The sequence below is a fragment of the Polyodon spathula genome, chromosome 22 (assembly GCF_017654505.1).
Source record: "Polyodon spathula isolate WHYD16114869_AA chromosome 22, ASM1765450v1, whole genome shotgun sequence".
NCBI lineage: Eukaryota > Metazoa > Chordata > Actinopteri > Acipenseriformes > Polyodontidae > Polyodon > Polyodon spathula.
In genome coordinates this window covers 15,965,457-15,985,859 of record NC_054555.1, presented here as the reverse complement: position 1 = coordinate 15,985,859, position 20,403 = coordinate 15,965,457, and the positions used below count along the sequence as shown (strand labels likewise).

The following is a 20,403-nucleotide window of genomic DNA, read 5'->3' as shown; positions in this document are numbered from 1 at the left end:
AAATGGCTGCTGCAAATTTCACCGAAATGCCTCCTTAACAGCAGACTGCTTTTGTTTGAAAACCATGTGACCTACAGACTCCAAACTTGGTAGGCATCATTCCGGTGACAGCGGAATACAAATATGTTAATGGTTATGTTTCGTGAAACAGTATGGCTGCCACTCCTACATTTTCTTCTTGTATTTAAAACTGCTTCAGTTTTAAAAATGGTTCACTTGATTAACTCCAAACTTGAAAACCATAATGCCTGTTAAACAAGATGGGTGTCTGATGCATTTTTGAAAAAAAAAAAAAAAAAAAAAAAAATATATATATATATATATTCTAAATCTTCTTCTGTGGAACTGTTGAAGTTGCTGATTTTAAACTTGGAATATTGAGAACTAAATACGCTTAGATGGGTACTGATACTGGGACTTGGGAGCCGTAAAACTGCCTGGCAGTTCTAGTTCTTTTTTTTTTTTTTTTTTTTTTTTTTTCTTCCAAAATTTGCTCAAACTCCCGAAAATCAGTTCGCTGGTAGATGCCTGTGTGCAATAGTCTGTGATAGTTGGCAAGTTACATAGTTCGGCAGCCATATTGGATTTTGCGGAATTTGTTAAAACGCCTGTACATTGAAAACTAGAGTTCTGAAAATTGCTAATCCACGATTAACTGTTGTTAATATGAAGCTGATTGGTACTGTGGTTTGGCAACCACATTGATTTAATGTCATTACCATAAGCATATAAAATCAGCAACATTCAATAACTTGAATAGCAACTTGAATTGCTATAACTACTGATTTGTGGACCGTTGACTGCAGAATCTTATGTGACTATCACTTGTCATTTTATAGTGGACTGGAAAATGGAAAGTGTTGTTTTGTGAACTCTCACAGTGCCAGAAAGGCACACAGCAGAAAATCTAGCAGATGTGCTGACGACTGCTGCTGGAGCATTGAATATAAAAGGGGAAAAATCACTGCTTGCGTCCATGACAATGGCAGCAACATTGTTTTAGCAAACAATGCATTTCTTGAGTGGGTATCGAATTTGTGCTTTGCACATACTCTGCAGCTAGCTATTAATGATGAATTTAAACTTTCTAGCGTAAGTCATGTGGCTGGTGCTGTGAACCGACTTGTATCCCATTTTAACCACAGCACCATCGCAGCTCAGGCTTTAAAGTTGAAACAGCAGCAGCAGTCTACCTAAGCACCGACCTGTGCAATATTTTCGTACACGAGGGAATTCAATCCACAACACGTTTGAGTGCCTTAAAGAGCAGAGATGGTCACTTATAGCAGTGTTATCTGACAGAGCTTACACAAAAGTAAGAGAAGCCCGAACACTGGACCTAACGGATAATAGCTGGCAAGTTATCGAAGAGCTGCTGCCAGTATTGTGCTCCTTGAAATAAGAACATAAAGTTTACAAACGAGAGGAGGCCATTAGGCCCATCTTGCTTGTTTGGTTGTTAGTAGCTTATTGATCCCAGAATCTCATCAAGCAGCTTCTTGAAGGATCCCAGGGTGCCAGCTTCAACAACATTACTGGGGAGTTGATTCCAGACCCTCTCAATTCTCTGTGTAAAAAAGTGCCTCCTAGTTTCTGTTCTGAATGCTTCTTTGTCTCCATTTGTGACCCCTGGTCCTTGTTTCTTTTTTCAGGCTGAAAAAGTCCCTTGGGTCGACATTGTCAATACCTTTTAGAATTTTGAATGCTTGAATTAGGTCGCCGCATAGTCTTTGTTCACGACTGAACAGATTCAATTCTTTTAGCCTGTCTGCATATGACTTGCCTTTTAAACCTGGAATAATTCTGGTCGCTCTTCTTTGCACTCTTTCTAGATTCAACACTTTTCACAATGTATCCGAGCCTTGTTGGCCTTTTATAGCTTCCCCACATTGTCTAGATGAAGACATTTCTGAGTCAACGAAAACTCCTAGGTCTTTTTCATAGATTCCTTCTCCAATTTCAGTATCTCCCATATGATATTTATAATGTACATTTATTTCCTGCGTGCAGTACCTTACACTTTTCTCTATTAAATGTCATTTGCCATGTGTCTGCCCAGTTCTGAATCTTGTCTAGATCATTTTGAATGACCTTTGGTGCTGCAACAGTGATTGCCACTCCCCTATTTTTGTGTCATCTGCAAATTTAACAAGTTTGCTTACTATACCAGAATCTAAATCATTAATGTAGATTAGGAATAGCAGAGGACCTAATACTGATCCCTGTGGTACACCACTGGTTACCACACTCCATTCTGAGGTTTTTCCTCTAATCAGTACTTTCTGTTTTCTACATGTTAACCACTCCCTAATCCATGTACATGTGTTTCCTTGAATCCCAACTGCGTTCAGTTTGAGAATTAATCTTTTGTGCGGGACTTTGTCAAAAGCTTTCTGGAAATCTAAATAAACCATGTCATATGCTTTGCAATTATCCATTACCGAAGTTGCATCCTCAAAAAAATCAAGCAAGTTAGTTAGACACGATCTCCCTTTCCTAAAACCATGTTGACTGTTTCCCAGCACCCTGTTACCATATAGGTAATTTTCCATTTTGGATCTTATTATAGTTTCCATAAGTTTGCATATAATAGAAGTCAGGCTTACTGGTCTGTAGTTACCTGGTTCAGTTTTGTTTCCCTTTTTGTGGATCGGTATTACGTTTGCAATTTTCCAGTCTGTTGGTACCACCCCTGTGTCAAGAGACTGTTGCATGATCTTGGTTAGCGGTTTGTAAATAACTTCTTTCATTTCTTTGAGTACTATTGGGAGGATCTCATCCGGCCCAGGGGATTTGTTTATTTTAAGAGCTCCTAGTCCCTTTAACACTTCTGCCTCGGTTATGCTAAAGTTATTTACTGGATAGGAACTGGATGACATCTGGGGCATGTTGTCCGTATCCTCCTTTGTAAAAACTTGTGAAAAGTAATCATTTAATATATTTGCTATTTTTTTTTTCTTCATCTATGATTTTGCCATTTGTATCTCTTAAACATTTAATCTCCTCTTTGAATGTTCTCTTGTTGTTGTAATATTGGAAAAAACATTTTGGAATTGGTTTTAGCCCCCATAGCAATGTTCATTTCTATTTCTCTCTTGGTCTTTCTAACTTCCTTTTTGACTTGCGTTTGCAGTTCCGTGTACTCTTTCTGCGTACTTTCTTTTTGGTCCTTTTTTAATGCTCTGTAAAGTGCCTTTTTTCGCTGAATATTTTTTTTAATTGATCTATTAAACCATTTTGGCAATTTAGTTTTACATTTAGATTTGTCTACTTTAGGGATGTAATTGTTTTGTGCCTCTAATACTACATTTTTGAAGAACAGCTATCCTTTTTTTGTGGATGTTTTCTCTATTTTACTCCAATCTACTTCTGTTAGTCTGTTTCATACCTTCATAGTTTGCTTTTCTAAAACTGTAAACCTTAGCTTTAGTTATTACTTTTGGGGGTTTAAAAAACACTTCAAATGAGACCATGTTGTGGTCTGAGTTTGCTAGTGGTTCTCTGACCTCTGTTTTAGTTATTCTGTCTTTGTTATTTGAAAAGATTAAATCAAGGCATGCCTCCCCTCTAGTCGGTGCCTTGACAGATTGTGTTAGGAAGCAGTCATTTGTCATTTCCACCATTTCAATTTCATCCGTCGTGCTCCCCACTGGGTTTTCCCATTGTATATGGGGGAAGTTGAAATCCCCCATTAGTATGGCTTCTCCTTTGCTACACGCATTTCTAATGTCATTGTATAACAGATTATTTTGCTCACCGTCTGAATATGGCAGTCTATAGCATGCTCCTATTATGCCCTTTTAATTTTTGTCTGTTATTCTGACCCATATTGATTCAACTTTATTTTCTTTGTCCAGGTTTAACACCTGGGCTTCAAGACTGTTTCTTATGTATAGCGCTAACCCTCCTCCTTCTGTCCTGCCTGTCTTTCCTATACAGTGTATACCCACAAATATTATATTCGTCCCCATCACTCTCAGATAACCAAGTTTCTGTAACACCTATCACATCATAGTTACTTGTTAGTGCAGTAGCTTCAAGTTCTAAAATTGTTTCTGATACTTCTAGCATTTAGATAAATACATTTAATGGTTGTCTTACCTGAGTTGTTGTCTTTGTTTTGGTGGTCTCCCTTCTGTTTTTTTGTTTATTTCTCCCCCCTTCCTTTCTAGTTTAAATGTTTCTGCTTGAGGATCTCTTCTCCAAGTAGACTGGTTCCCATGTTAAGTGCAGTCCGTCCCGTCTATACAGATAGTCCTTGTTGTAGAATGTGGTTCAATGATCAAGATAGGTGAAGCCTTCCCGTGTAAGCTCCATGTCTTCAGCCATTCGTTTTGATTAATTATTTCCAGCTGTCCATATGGTCCTTTGCAAGGTGCTGGTAGTATACCAGAAAATACCACAGTTTTGGTTTTCTCTTTTAATTTCTTTCCTAGCTCTCTGAATTTGTTTTGCAGGGATTTTGGTCTGTCTCTTCCAATGTTGTTTGTACCGATGTGGACGACTACTACCGGGTCGTCTCCTGTTTGTTCTAGGAGCCTGTCCACATTCTTGGTGATGTGCGTGACGGAGGCTTCTGGAAGGCAGGTTGTGCCACAACTGCTCTGTGTGGTGAGTCAGAGGTGTCCATCTCAATGGTGCACCCTGTTACTACCACCCTGCTATCAAAGCATCTGATTTCAGAACCTGATGAATCTGATAGTGTCACAGTTTAAAACCACTGTGTCTGAGTCATTAATGTGGTGCTTGGCACCTTCAGATACAGAAACGGCACAAAGTAGCACTCATTGCATCATTTTTGGATCCTCGACACAAACACCTTAAATTTACTGATAGTGCAGTTAGAATTGTTGTGAGAGAGAAAGTGGATGCATTGCTTTTAAACCTGCCGGATACGGATAGCACTGATGACACCGCGGGAGGGGAATGCACATCTACGCACTTGATGCGTTTATTCCGCCTTAGGAAGACCCTTCTGCATGGTGGGGGGTGAATGAAAATCGCTACAGAAAACTGGCACGTTTAGCGAAGGCCTATCTGTGTATCCCAGCTACTTCTGTACCAGCAGAGTTTTTTCAGCTGCGGGACTTGTAGTAAACAGGTTGAGCAGTCGTCTTTCACTCAAACATGTTGACATGCTCATCTTTTTAAATAAGAACTTGTGAATACGTACATGGACAGTACAAAGTTGCCTTAGTTTGTTCCAAAATCGGCACGATTTTATTTATTTTTATTTTCTGGAATCAACATGCACAGGTTAGTGAATGTTTAAGTTATGTATGCAGCCTATGTTTTATAGCAGTTGTTAAACAAGATCAAAATGCAATTTACAGTTTTAAATATATGTAAATGTATGTAAATTTAAATATATATTTTTTTTATTAAAGTTGGTGTGAATTTTGATTTTCCACTATTTTCCTATTGCAATACATTACGTATTGTATAACAGATTGCTTCTAATAGACCTGTCATTCTAATTAGAGGTCGAATATTCAACATTTTTAGTAATAAAATACTCGAATACCTAATTCAAAATTTCTTCACCTAGTGAAAATCATGGCGGCCATGCTTTATAACATCATCTCAATACACAACTGGTTATAAAACTGCCTAACTTCTTATTGACTGCAGATAGGGGCGTGGTTGTTATGTAACATGTATAGTAACCCATATATGCCCTATAAAAAATTGAATTGCCTGTGACCTCTGACCTCTGCTAAAGGTCAAATTTAAAACTGCCTAACTTCCTACTGACTGCAGATGGTTGTTATATAAGATGCAGAGTTCTGAAACTTGCTATACACGTTAAGGAATAGTCCAAGGTTGAGGCACGTGCATCAGAAGCTGATCGGTTGTGTGATATGGCAGCCATGTTGCTTAACATCAATAACAAATAAACATCTTCTTAGAAACCGCTTATCCGATTGAAGCAAAAATGAGCATACATGATCTAAGTATGAGTATCTTTTACTCTTGCTCAAGGGAAAATAATTTCAATAACCATGACCTTTGACCTCTGCTAATAAATTTTAAAACATGCTTATTACTCCATAAAGTTTGCAGTTGTATGCAAATATAAAATGCACACATGCTGTATCAAAAATTGATCACCTAGATGGTGCTCATTGGTCACATAATGGACATAGTGGTGTTTTGTCCAAATGTTTGTACCGTCTGTAACACAAACACAGCTGCATATAAATTCAAACTTCTGAGTTGTTTAGGCCTCAGGGAACTAATGCCCGCAATTGAATGAAGCTGAGTACTTAAATGCATTTCACTGTAAAAGTTAGAATAGTGTTTGCATCCAAATAACATTTTAATTTGCTGCTAACCAATGCTTCCAATATTTTTGCCAAAATTGACACAATCAGCTGTGTCCAAAATGATTTGTGATAACGTTTGATCTATAACAACCATTGCGCTTAAATTTCACAATAACTGCGTGGAAGCCATAAAGTTGCTTGCAACTCTAGTTTTTAATAAATTTTTCTACAAATTTCCAGAATATGTTCTTCATTTGGAAGTTGTGGGGTAGGATGTGTAGATAAATCAAGGAAAAAAAAAAAAAAAAAAAAAAAAACTATTAATGCATTTTAATTCCGGGCTATAAGGAAACAAAAGTTGAAAAAGTTGAAAGGGGGTGTAGACTTTCTATAGGCACTGTATATAATGAGTTATGATCTGCATTATAAAAAATAGGGAATTTTTTTTTTTTTTACTATTTTTATCCAGTTGGGTTGGATTTTTCCATCAGAGCTTCAGTTTCTCACACTGCCCATGTAGTTTAGGATTACCAGTTTTCCAAAGTGAAAAACTGGAACGTTTCATTCTTTAATTCATGGGCGCCGTTAAAACAGTACATAATAACACAGTTAAACATCAGGTGCATTTATTGCATACAGTAGGAGAGCTGTATAGAATTGCATTACTGAATACTGCACTATTCTCTACTGTAGGCATTAAAATATATTGGCCCTTTGCGGTCCTATGTCGGACCAGGTCCGACATTACAATTTTCCCTTTCCAGTCCGATATCATCAAAAAGACGTAATTCACAGGCTTCTAGTCGTTTTTTCTAGTAGAGAAAACCTTTCAATTGCAGAGTGAGACCGATAAGAGCTGAAAGAATGCTGGCTTTAAAGAAAAAAGGGTGTATCCCATAGCCCCATGCATTACAGAGATAACACGGACATAACAAAGGAGATGGCTACTTCTGCATCCAACGCTCAAAGAATATCGCAGACATTTGCAGAGCTTTTTGAGATGTTACAGTAATGAAATAATGACTTGAATCGCATTGAGGAGTTTGGTGATAAAACAAGTGGTCAGGGTGATTTATCAGTATGCACGTCTATAAAGAGATGTGAAAAATGCCGCGAACAAGGGGTGGGGCTTGGCTGTAGAAACAGTACTGAGTGTCTTCTGTGATTCAATGCCTTTTAAACCTGTTTTACGCTGAAAAAATGAAAATGGCATGTGTAAAATAAACGATGTGTGAAAATAAATTGGACCTGATGCGCCTGACAAACTCTGAATAAATGGACTACAAAGGGTTAATTAAATTTGGCTGCATTCACACTAGGGATGTCACTGCATCAAATTAATGGTATGGCAGCCGTCAAAATATACACCATGGTTATCGTTGTACTGCGGTATAATGTCATTTTTTTTTTTTGTACTCTGTTTCTAATGGCTACTTGAAGTACAGTCGTGATTTAAAGTTTTAAAACAATTACAACACACTGGTACTACAGTTCTATCAGGCACTACCTAACTGGAAGTAGTGTTCACTCCAGCTACTTCTCACACAGGCTCAGGAAAATAATGCTGCTTTTTTATTTCAAATTACTGTGGGGAAAAACACCAAAATAGTAACATTTTCTGGGCTCAGTCTGGAACGATAGGGGGTCCTTTTGAGCTGCTAAACAATCTATCAAATCCTCATTTTCCATCTTTACGCATGTGCAATTTCGATTGCCTGGATTTCCACTCTGATGTATAGGTGAAGCAGCTGTCTGTCTATTGCCTGGAGAACGGTCTGTGCTGCTAATGATATTTCCTGTTTTAAGAACATGAGAACATAAGAAAGTTTACAAACGAGAGGAGGCCATTCGGCCCATCTTGCTCGTTTGGTTGTTAGTAGCTTATTGATCCCAGAATCTCATCAAGCAGCTTCTTGAAGGATCCCAGGGTGTCCGCTTCAACAACATTACTGGGGAGTTGATTCCAGACTCTCACAATTCTCTGTGTAAAAAAGTGCCTCCTATTTTCTGTTGTGAATGCCCCTTTTTCTAAACTCCATTTGTGACCCCTGGTCCTTGTTTCTTTTTTCAGGCTGAAAAAGTCCCTTGGGTCGACACTGTCAATACCTTTTAGAATTTTGAATGCTTGAATTAGGTCGCCACGTAGTCTTCTTTGTTCAAGACTGAACAGATTCAATTCTTTTAGCCTGTCTGCATATGACATGCCTTTTAAGCCCGGAATAATTCTGGTCGCTCTTCTTTGCACTCTTTCTAGAGCAGCAATATCTTTTTTATAGCGAGGTGACCAGAACTGCATACAATATTCAAGATGAGGTCTTACTAGTGCATTGTACAGTTTTAACATTACTTCCCTTGATTTAAATTCAACACTTTTCACAATGTATCCCAGCATCTTGTTAGCCTTTTTTATAGCTTCCCCACACTGTCTAGATGAAGACATTTCTGAGTCAACAAAAACTCCTAGATCTTTTTCATAGATTCCTTCTCCAATTTCAGTGTCTCCCATATGATATTTATAATGTACATTTTTATTTCCTGCGTGCAGTACCTTACACTTTTCTCTATTAAATGTCATTTGCCATGTGTCTGCCCAGTTCTGAATCTTGTCTAGATCATTTTGAATGACCTTTGCTGCTGCAACAGTGTTTGCCACTCCTCCTACTTTTGTGTCGTCTGCAAATTTAACAAGTTTGCTTACTATACCAGAATCTAAATCATTAATGTAGATTAGGAATAGCAGAGGACCTAATACTGATCCATGTGTTACACCACTGGTTACCACTCTCCATTCTGAGGTTTTTCCTCTAATCAGTACTTTCTGTTTTCTACATGTTAACCACTCCCTAATCCATGTACATGTGTTTCCTTGAATCCCAACTGCGTTCAGTTTGAGAATTAATCTTTTGTGCGGGACTTTGTCAAAAGCTTTCTGGAAATCTAAATAAACCATGTCATATGCTTTGCAATTATCCATTATCGATGTTGCATCCTCAAAAAAATCAAGCAAGTTAGTTAGACACGATCTCCCTTTCCTAAAACCATGTTGACTGTCTCCCAGGACCTTGTTACCATATAGGTAATTTTCCATTTTGGATCTTATTATAGTTTCCATAAGTTTGCATATAATAGAAGTCAGGCTTACTGGTCTGTAGTTACCTGGTTCAGTTTTGTTTCCCTTTTTGTGGATCGGTATTACGTTAGCAATTTTCCAGTCTGTTGGTACCACCCCTGTGTCAAGAGACTGTTGCATGATCTTGGTTAGCGGTTTATAAATAACTTCTTTCATTTCTTTGAGTACTATTGGGAGGATCTCATCTGGCCCAGGGGATTTGTTTATTTTAAAAGCTCCTAGTCCCTTTAACACTTCTGCCTCGGTTATGCTAAAGTTATTTACTGGATAGGAACTGGATGACATCTGGGGCATGTTGTCCGTATCCTCCTTTGTAAAAACTTGTGAAAAGTAATCATTTAATATATTTGCTATTTTTTTTTCTTCACCTATGATTTTGCCATTTGTATCTCTTAGACATTTAACTTACTTTTTGAATGTTCTCTTGCTGTTGTAATATTGGAAAAAACATTTTGGAATTGGTTTTAGCCCCCATAGCAATGTTCATTTCTATTTCTCTCTTGGTCTTTCTAACTTCCTTTTTGACTTGCGTTTGCAGTTCCGTGTACTCTTTCTGCGTACTTTCTTTTTGGTCCTTTTTTAATGCTCTGTAAAGTGCCTTTTTTTGCTGAGTATTTTTTTTAATTGATCTATTAAACCATTTTGGCAATTTAGTTTTACATTTAGATTTGTCTACTTTAGGGATGTAATTGTTTTGCGCCTCTAGTACTACATTTTTGAAGAACAACCATCCTTCTTCTGTGGGTGTTTTCTCTATTTTACTCCAATCTACTTCTGTTAGTCTCTGTTTCATACCTTCATAGTTTGCTTTTCTAAAATTGTAAACCTTAGCTTTAGTCATTACTTTTGGGGCTTTAAAAGCACTTCAAATGAGACCATGTTGTGGTCTGAGTTTGCCAGTTGTTCTCTGACCTCTGTTTTAGTTATTCTGTCTTCGTTATTTGAAAAGACTAAATCAAGGCATGCCTCCCCTCTAGTCGGTGCCTTGACAAATTGTGTTAGGAAGCAGTCATTTGTCATTTCCACCATTTCTATTTCATCCTTCGCGCTATCCACCGGGTTTTCCCATTTTATTTGGGGGAAGTTGAAATCCCCCATTAGTATGGCTTCTCCTTTGCTGCACGCATTTCTAATGTCATTGTATAACAGATTTTTGTGGTCTATAGCATGCTCCTATTATTATGCCCTTTGAATTTTTGTCCTTAATTCTGACCCATATTAATGCGGCTTTATTTTCTTTGTCTAGGTTTAACACCTGGGCTTCAAGACTGTTTATGTGTAGCGCTACCCCTCCTCCTCTTCTGTCCTGCCTGTCTTTCCTATATAGTGTATACCCACAAATATTATATTCGTCCCCATCACTCTCAGACAACCAAGTTTCTGTAACACCTATCACATCATAGTTACCTGTTAGTGCAGTAGCTTCAAGTTCTAGAATTTTGTTTCTGATACTTCTAGCATTTAGATAAATACATTTAATGGTTGTCTTACCTGAGTTGTTGTTCTTGTTTTGATGCGGTCTCCCTTCTGTTTTTTTGTTGATTTCTCCCCCCTTTCTAGTTTAAATGCTTCTGAACCTGCTCGAGGATCTTTTCTCCGAGTAGACTGGTTCCCTTGTTATTTAAATGCAGTCCATCCCGTCTATACAGATAGTCCTCGTTGTAGAATGTGGTCCAATGATCAAGATAGGTGAAGCCTTCCCGTGTGCACCATGTCTTCAGCCATGCGTTTTGATTAATTATTTCCAGCTGTCCATATGGTCCTTTGCAAGGTGCCGGTAGTATACCAGAAAATACCACAGTTTTGGTTTTCTCTTTTAATTTCCTTCCTAGCTCTCTGAATTTGTTTTGCAGGGATTTTGGTCTGTCTCTTCCAATGTTGTTTGTACCGATGTGGACGACTACTACCGGGTCGTGTCCTGTTCGTTCTAGGAGCCTGTCCACGTTCTCAGTGATGTGCTTGACCGAGGCTCCCGGAAGGCAGCACACTATTGTAGTAAGGGGGTCCAAACTGCGAATTGAACTTGCTGTGTTTCTCAATATGGAGTCCCCAACAATCATGAACTCCTTTCTTTTTGCTGTCTGGTCACCACTGTCAATAGGGTCCTGGATGTTGTTCCTTTCATTCTCTTGTTGTTGGTTCTGCTCATCACAATTCTGAAGTGACTCAAATCTGTTGGTTGTTTTGATTTCTGGTGGTTGTGTTTGACGAAGTTTCTTTTTTTCCCTGCTTCTGCTTATCTGAACCCAGCTGTTCTGACCTTCTATCTCCCTGGTGGCTTTCAGTCTGTTAGGGGTGATGCAGACTTCCATGAATTGTGGGTGTGCCAGTTCCTCAAGATCCTGTTGCTGTCTCACTTCTTCCAGCTTCATTTCTAGAATACTTACTAGTTTATGCAAATCCTGGATCGCGCGGCACTTTACTCACACATGGTTTAGCTCCGCTGGGTTTTCTCGGATTTCCCACATCAGGCAGGTGTCAGAGATTACTGGCTTGAAGACCATGTTGAGGGTTTTTTTTTTAAGTTTAGTTTCTTCTGCAGCCATCAGCCTGCTTTCAAACTGCTTCTAAACTGCTCTGTACTTTTCCACGCCTTTACTTCTCCCACTCGCTGTCGCTTCCACTCGCTATCGCTGGGAAGACTGCCTCATTTAACTGCGTTGTCCTGTTTTTGTTTTAGGTTGAATCTTTCATTTTGGACCAGGAAGATCTGGACAATCCCATGCTGAAAACGGCATCAGAGTTGCTCTTATCAAGTGCTGCAGATGGGGCAGATTTACGAACAGTAGACCCAGAAACACAAGCAAGACTGGAAGCCCTACTCGAGGCTGCAGGTATGTGCTGCTCCTGTGCATCAGGTCTTCAAATTTAACGATCAAAGGTCTTGGCTTAACCAGTTAACTCGCAGACCCCTTGGGGAATTCCAGTTTCGATGGCTGTATGAGATGTTTGACTGTTGAGTGACTGCGTGACAGCAAATTTTATATTGGTGGATCCTAGAGGACATAGTTTAATAAAATATCCCAGTCCGCTTGTGTTTTTCTCATCATACTCGCCCTCCATCCACCTATAGCAAAAAATGTATTTTCTCCAGGCTGACTTAGTGTCATTTGCCAGCTATTGGTGAAAATAGTGCATGTAATCACTCATTATCTGCAGGTCATAGAATACAGTAGCAAATATAGATGCCTGTATAAGAGTATGCATATGACAAACAAAAGCCAGATATTTTTAAAAGCAAGTCATTTCTGAATCAAAGGAATACTGCACATGCAAGTCCATGTTGCTCCCATCCTTGCTGTATAGTCACAAACCAACACGGCCTGTAAGCAGACCATCAAGATATGACAACGCAGGTTGGAGGGAGGACTCTGTGACATACAGTCCCACACTAAAGGTGTCAGTAAACCGTGCTGTTAGGTGTTTCACAGATGACATTAAACTCCAGTGCTTGCAGTCTTGTACAAACACTGCTTCTTGCTTCTCAAGAAATATCTCTCTATGCTACTCTGTAGCGGGGTTTACATCCCCAATTGAATACCAAGCAGGCCTTGTTGACAATTTGAAGCAAGCGGACATAATCCGCGGGTACTGTACACTTAACTCACACACTCAAACACAAAATTTCTACCAAATTTCTCATCCTTGACCTTTATTACTGTATATTAATATAAAGAGAAAAAAATGCAGAAAATAAAACCATTTTAGACTTATTTACAAAAACGGTCAAACAAAATACTGTACAGTTGTACGATAAATACAACTACGGCTCTCATTACGCTTGCACAGCTGCTTCTACCCAGACAAAAAACTACTAGAAAAAACTAGGGTTGTGTTCGAAGGCTGTATTGCTTTATATGTTGATTACCTAGTGTACAAGACAGTGTAAGAGAAATGCTGTGGTAGAATATGTTTTAAACCCATACAAAATATACGCTAACACTAATAATTTTCATTTTTAAAACTAGCACCGTTCGCCACTCCCCCCTCCAGCTCGTGTTATCCATTGGCAAACCTTTTAATTTCTTCATTCGCTATCTTGAAAGGCAAAATGTTGTATAGCGTAAGGCGTAATCTGTATTGACAGAAATGTCTTGAAACCCCTCTGCTGTTTGGGAATTTTTTGTTAAATGCCCAGACGACCAAAAAAAAAGTTGAATGCAAACTGTGCAAGCGACTTGTATCATGGAGGTATAACCAATCTTTGGGGTCACTTGACACGTGTAAGTTCGTACTGTTAGTATTAATATTTTTAGTAGTAATAAAATGTGACCTGATAACCTGCTTGCAACGGTGACTGTTAAGTAAAGCTTTGCTTTGCCTAAGTCCGCTGCAGTTGGTGCTGCAATGCAAGCTTACTGTATATATAGCAAGCAGCATCAATTACATGTAAAATGTTTTATTTTCATTTAAATTATAAAAACATGATTACTGTTCTATATAACATTTTTAAACTACATGTAAAATGTTTTATTCCATTTATAAGGATTACCTGTAAAATAGGATTTTATGTCAAATAGAAATAAGAAGCTATGGTGATGTCGCCAGTAAATTATGCAAATGAGTACCAGACAGTTCTAAGCTTTTTTTTTTTATTATTATTATTTACAGTATTTGCAGGGCACCAGACTGCAACTGAAGTGGTTGTAAATGTGACCAACAAAAATAAGTTTTCGGAGTTAGGTGGATTGGTGTCTAACACACAAAGCCTGCCTCTCCCTTTTAAAAGCATGTGTCAATATTTACAAATGCGCGATGACATCGGCCTGTTAGGGGAAAACATGCAGATCACATGTTAATAAACAAGTGCGAGAAGAACGCTAACAAAAACGAATAACAATTTCATTGAATACAAATTCTTGTAAGTGCAGAGAGGTGCTGTATTAACTTCAGCAGAATACGGTAGGCCCAGTTTCATGCAACAGTTGTGACACTGACCAAACGTGTTTGAGTGTTGTATACAAGTTTGGTATTTTAAATCTTAAATAGCAGAACCAACTTACTGCAATTTAAACTATTTACTGAAAAATAAACTAGCATGTAATCATAAGAGCTGTATGTTACATGTTGTCAAATCAGGACTTCATTAACAGTGGGTATGGGAGCTGCAGCATGCTTTTTTGCCCCATGTTAAAACTGTACACAATTAGAGGTGCACAATTCTGGACAACAGTTAACCCTTTGCGGTCCTATGTCTGACCTGGTCCGAAATTGCAATTTCCCTCCCTTTCTTGTCCGATGTCGGACCCTGTCCAACATTTGTTTTTTCTCCGGAATTAACCAGAAAAAACTTTAAATGGCCGAGTGAGACGGATAGGAGCCGAATGAAGCCGAAAGAAAAGGGCATATCTGATAGCCCCATGCACCACATAGATAACATGGACATAAATAAAGGAGATACAGGTAGTGGACCAAAAAGTGGAAACGCCTGGGTAAATGAGGGACACAAAGTATATTGAAAGCAAGGGCTTCCACATAGGTGTGGCTCGTGCGTTAATTCACATGCTTGTGTAAAATAAATGGACCGCAAAGGGTTAATCAAAATATTTTAAATATAAACATGCCAAGTTAATTGTTGTCATCGGCTGCAGAGATTAACAATTCAGCAGAATATGGCAACAAACAAGTGAGTACAGACATTAAGTGTTGGTGCCACGCAAGTGTTTTAACAAGTTTTCTATATTTTAAGCAGTTGAACATAAAACAAACAAAGTTTACAAATGTGAGACCATTTAGCCTATCTTGCTCGTTTGGTTGTTAGTAGCTTATTGATCCCAGAATCAAGTCAAGCAGCTTCGAAGGATCCCAGGGTGTCAGTTTCAACAGCATTACTTGGGAGTTCCAGACTCCCACAATAATTTGTGTAAAAAAGTGCCTCCTATTTTCTGAATGCCCCTTTTATCTAATCTCTATTTGTGACCCCTGGTCCTTGTTGCTTTTTTCAGGTAGAAAAAGTCCCTTGGGTCGACATTGTCAATACCTTTTAGAATTTTAAATGCTTGAATCAGATTGTTGTGTAGTCGTCTTTGTTCAAGACTTATGGTAGCAACCAACTTGCTCTTAAGGTGGCACACAGCAATTGGATTTGGCCAACAATTTTTTGGGCAAAAACTTTTGTCTGGAGACCTGATTTATAATTTTGTTTTAAAGAAATGTGTTTTAAAGAATAAACAGGAAACAAGCAAAACAGACTGTGAAGCTTATTTGACCAAAAGTGCCTTTACCAGTGTTATTGCAAACACTTGCACAAGCAAACGAGACAATTGTGTGATTTTTTTTTTTTTTAATTTAATTTTGTTCTTTAAATTTACTGTATTGTGATATGTATCGTTAAGACACTGCTGATACTCAGCCCTATTTTGCAAAAGGATCAGTGAAAACTGCCAACTTGCCTCCTTTTGTAGAATGGCCCAGGGGACTGAGTAGTGTAAGTTACCAAAGAATAGTGGAGGATGTGTGAAAGCTATTGAAAACAAACATGATTGTTGGCTGATGGCAAATGCCTTTAAGGTGACACTGAGCCTGGTATTGTGGATGTTAAAATATTCTTAGAATTTCAATAGGAATTGGAGGTAAGCACTGGTTGAAAATCTGGGAACCCCTTTTTAGTCATTTTCAAATTTGCTTCTGCTGGTCCGTTATTATAAATTAATTGCATAGAAGACGCATACCTTTCCCCTTGAGGTATGTCGAGTGTTTCTGCAGCCTTGTTAGCGTTGGCTAATCATGAGAAATGCATTTAAGCAGCACTGCTACAAACATGTATTGTCACAGTTTTGTCACAACTGGCAGTTGTTACATTGACAGTCTGGTTTGTGATCTGATCTGGGTACCTGTGCCAACCTCTAGGAGAAATAATTAACTTTACCTTAGTAGAGGTGAGATATGAAAAATACCTTGTGTCCTTGTAATCATGGACTGTATGGTGGATCCTCTCCCCCTTTATTAATTGGCGCAGTTCAAATCGCCAAGTTTTTAGCGGTTAAGACTAATTGATTGCACGTACCAAACTATTTCCAGCTGTGTGTTTTTTTTTTTTTTTTTTTTTTTTTTTTTTGCTTTTACATGTGTGATGTTCATACTAACGTGATTACTGACATAACAAAAGGAATTGGTAAATTATCGACTGCCGATGGTAAAGCCTTCGCAGATCCAGAAGTGCTCCGGAGATTGACCTCCTCTGTCAGCTGTGCACTGGATGAAGCTGCTGCTGCATTGACTCGGATGAGAGCAGAAAATACACTAAACGCAGGACAAGCAGACAAGTATGTATTTTTTGTGTCTTGTCTATTTATTTAGGACATTGTTTTGTGATTTGAGTTTTAACCCCTGACACACTTTAAACGAGCAGTTCTGAGAGACTCAGGTCAAGTAAGGCAAAACGGACCAATTAATGTAAATGAAAATCCAGAAACACACACAACCCATGTCTCATGTATAATGTACAGTAATTTACAGTGGCTCTCAAAAGTATTCACCCCCCTTGGACACTTACACATTTTATTGTTATAACATGGAATCAAAATGGATTTAGTTATGAGTTTTTGCCACTGATCAACACAGTCAAAGTGAAAAGTAAAATCTACACATTGTTCTAAATTAATTACAAGTACAAAACAGAAAATAATTGATTGCATAAGTATTCATCCCCTTGAGTCAATATTTAGTAGAAGCACCTTTGGCAGCAATTACAGCCATGAGTATTTGAATAAGTCTGCCAGTTTTGCACATCTGGACAATGCAATTTTTGCCCATTCTTCTTTGCAAAATTGCTCTCAAGCTCTGTCAAGTTGGATGGGGACCTTTGGTGAACAGCAATGTGTTTGGGGTCATTGTCCTGCTGGAAGATGAATCTTCTTCCAAGTCCCAGGTCTCTTGCAAACTTCAGCAGGTTTTCCTCCAGGATTTATCTGTACTTTTGCTGCATCCATTTTGCCTTCTATCTTCACAAGCTTTCCAGGCCCTGACACAGAGAAGCATCCCCATAGCAGATTCTGCCACCATCAGGCTTCATGGTAGGGATGGTGTTCTCAGGATGATGTGCGGTGTTAAGCTTGCACTAGACATAGAGCTTAGCGTTAAAGCCCTAAAAGCTCTATTTTGGTCACATCAGACCATAGAATCTTCTTCCACTTGGAGTCTCCCACATGCCTTCTGGCAAACTGAGACTTTTTGTTAGGAAATATACTAACCAACTGTGGGACCTCCCAGAGACACGTGTATTTAACCTGAAATCATGTGAAACACCTTAATTGCACACAGGTGGACTCCATTCAACTAATTATGTAACTTCTAACGACAGTTGGTTCCACCAGAGCTTATTTAGGTGTGTCATAGCAAAGGGGGTGAATACTTATGCATTTAATTTTCTGTTGTATTTGTAATTAATGTAGAACAATTTGTAGAATTTATTTTTCACTTTGACATTATGGACTTTTTTTGTTGATCAGTGGCAAAAACTCATAATTAAATCCATTTTGATTCTATGTTGCAACACAAAATGGGGAAAAGTCCAAGGGGGGAATGAATACTTTTGATAGCCACTGTACATTATACTTTTAAAAAAGGGACATGGGTTGTATACGTTATAAGAAACTGTCAAGTAGACAAACTTTTTGGCCGGTACTATGTTCGGTTCACTGGAGAAGGCATGAGTCGAGATGTTTGTCGTCTTCACTTAGTTTTTTTTACAGTTTTACTTGTTGCCTTTTATGAAGTATCTCCTCTTACAATTAGTTTATTCACAATACTAAATCAATTTGTTAAAAAAAAAAGTACATTTTCTTCCATAACTATTGCTATTTTGGCTAGGTGGAAATGTACAAATTTAGTATTGCACGGCTATTAGAGTTTGGGTTATTTTATGTGCATATTGCATGTCCTTTATCTGTTTGGTTTTAATGATTCACCTATGAAACCAAGTTCTTTCATGGAGTGTCCTAGCTTGTGGTTGTTTACAAAAGTTACCAAATTGTAGAAAATGTGTTTTAAACAAAAATAGGTACCATCAACTAGTTAGTTTGCATTGTGTAGGATTATGAAATAAAACAAGCTAAAAAAAAAAAGGGTTGAATTGCCATGTAATAAGCAATATTGTGTGTAATTTAAGGCATATTTGTTTACTTTTGAGTTTAAGCTCCACCAGCACATTCCCAGTAATTTTAGCAGTTTGGTTATTTTTAGCCGTAGTTTGGCGGAGGCCTGCTCAGACGGGGATGTGAATGCTGTCCGTAAATTACTAGATGAAGGAAGAAGTGTAAACGAGCACACCGAGGAGGGTGAGAGTCTGCTCTGCTTGGCCTGTTCTGCTGGCTATTATGAACTTGCACAAGTAAGTCTTGTATCTTGAATATATGTTTAACATGCGTCTAATATTTTGCTGTTTTAATGTAGTTGTTAATACTGTAAACAGTTAAGCCTATCCATGTCCCTGGGGTTTTTTTTTTTGTGCAAATTGGATGCACCAAAACACTACAGCCTATATTTTCTCCTATGGGCAAATCACTGGCAGATTGCTCTCACCATAGTAAATGCATTACATGGGCAGTTTGCCCACAGTGAAAAATGGGGCCTACATGTAAGACTACAATCTGTCAATGAAATGTGCCTCCACTTTACAATGAGATCTTTTTTTACCCATCCTACCATTAGTTAGCTTCAAACCTTTTTATTACACTCTTTAGCCTTTTAAGTTTAAGCAGTATCTGTTATTTCTTTAGTTCAAGGTGTAACGCTAGTGGTGCTGCCCTTTCCTTGACTTTTAAATTTTTTGGTCAAAAACATATTCTATTTACCCAAGTCTGTTTTACATCTCAGTAGTAATGAATTCTTCCCAGTTAGTAGTTTGTACTCACGGGGGTGCCTACCAACATAAAGTTGGGGAGTAGATGGTTCATGAAAGTGAAGTTACTTAGCCAAATAAATCAGAGATTGAGCTTATGTACAGCCTTCTGCTTTGAACACTGGGTTGGCACACTCTAGATTAGTGTGTTATTGGATTTCCAATTCTGAAACCCGTTTACACATGTGACAGGCTGACACTGCACCCAGTGCTAAGCAAGTATGTTCTCTCAATAGGTTCTGCTTGCTATGCATGCAAATGTAGAGGATCGTGGGATCAAGGGAGACATCACCCCTTTAATGGCTGCAGCGAGTGGGGGATATGTGGACATTGTTAAACTGCTTCTGGTTCATGGTGCCGACGTCAACGCCCAGTCCTCCACAGGTAATCTGCTATTTACATGGGAAATGTTCTAAAACTAACCTCTCCTTATATATTCTGTGACACTGTAAAGCCAGGAGGTTTAATTATTTTTGTGTGTTGCTTTTTTAAAAATTATTCAGCACATTTGTTAGTTTTGTTTCATATATATTGGAGGGCTGTCTGTTTTAAAAGTTTGGATGATCTGTACAATCCTGTTACTGTGTGACTTTTCTGTTCCTGTAGAAGTGTAGGAATTGGAAATCCTGGTTTGGGTTTCCAGCAGTGATAAAGGTTTTCACCTGAGGTTTGTTTATTTGTTTTATCTTCTGTTAAATATCAATATAAGAATTTCTTATGGGTCACTCCGGCTCAAGTGGACTCCTTATACGTTGTCGTCTTATTTTTTTGATGGAAATCCCTTGAAACAATCTTTAAAATCAGTTCCTTGAAATTCTGAAAAAAATTGGATCCAGCTTTGAACATGCGAAACTTGAGCAATTTCGTTGAAGAATCGTCACTGAGACTTTGTGTCCAGGTTGGCTGTGAGAATTTGCAGAGTTTGCTCCATTTGAGCTATAATGACACTTGCAGATGCAACTGCCGTAGAGGTCATTGAATTTACTGGAATGATGAAACCATGTCTACCAGAAAGAACCCTTGTTACAAAAAGGTCTCTTCTGTAGGTTTATTTTAAATAAAAATAAACTCTTGGGGTGCAATATCCTATAACCTCAACATTGGACTAGGGGTAGGCCAGTATAATATTTAAGGTATGATATTCGTAAAAAAGTAAAATACCACGG

General features: G+C 38.2%; 1 protein-coding gene across 9 annotated transcripts in view; it reads left to right on the top strand.

The window, feature by feature from the left end:
• Nucleotides 1-20,403, top strand: part of LOC121297118 (ankyrin repeat and KH domain-containing protein 1-like) — a 108,559-nt gene that overhangs the window by 16,120 nt on the left and 72,036 nt on the right. For 4 of the 9 annotated variants that reach the window (XM_041223173.1, XM_041223169.1, XM_041223175.1 and 1 more), the window contains exons 2-5: nt 12,077-12,230; nt 16,505-16,661; nt 18,565-18,727; nt 19,474-19,621. In XM_041223173.1, coding sequence (XP_041079107.1) covers nt 12,077-12,230; nt 16,505-16,661; nt 18,565-18,727; nt 19,474-19,621 — 622 coding nt within the window. The remainder of the gene's footprint in view (nt 1-12,076; nt 12,231-16,504; nt 16,662-18,564; nt 18,728-19,473; nt 19,622-20,403) is intronic. The other 5 variants (XM_041223176.1, XM_041223170.1, XM_041223172.1 and 2 more) reach the window with 4 other exon arrangements.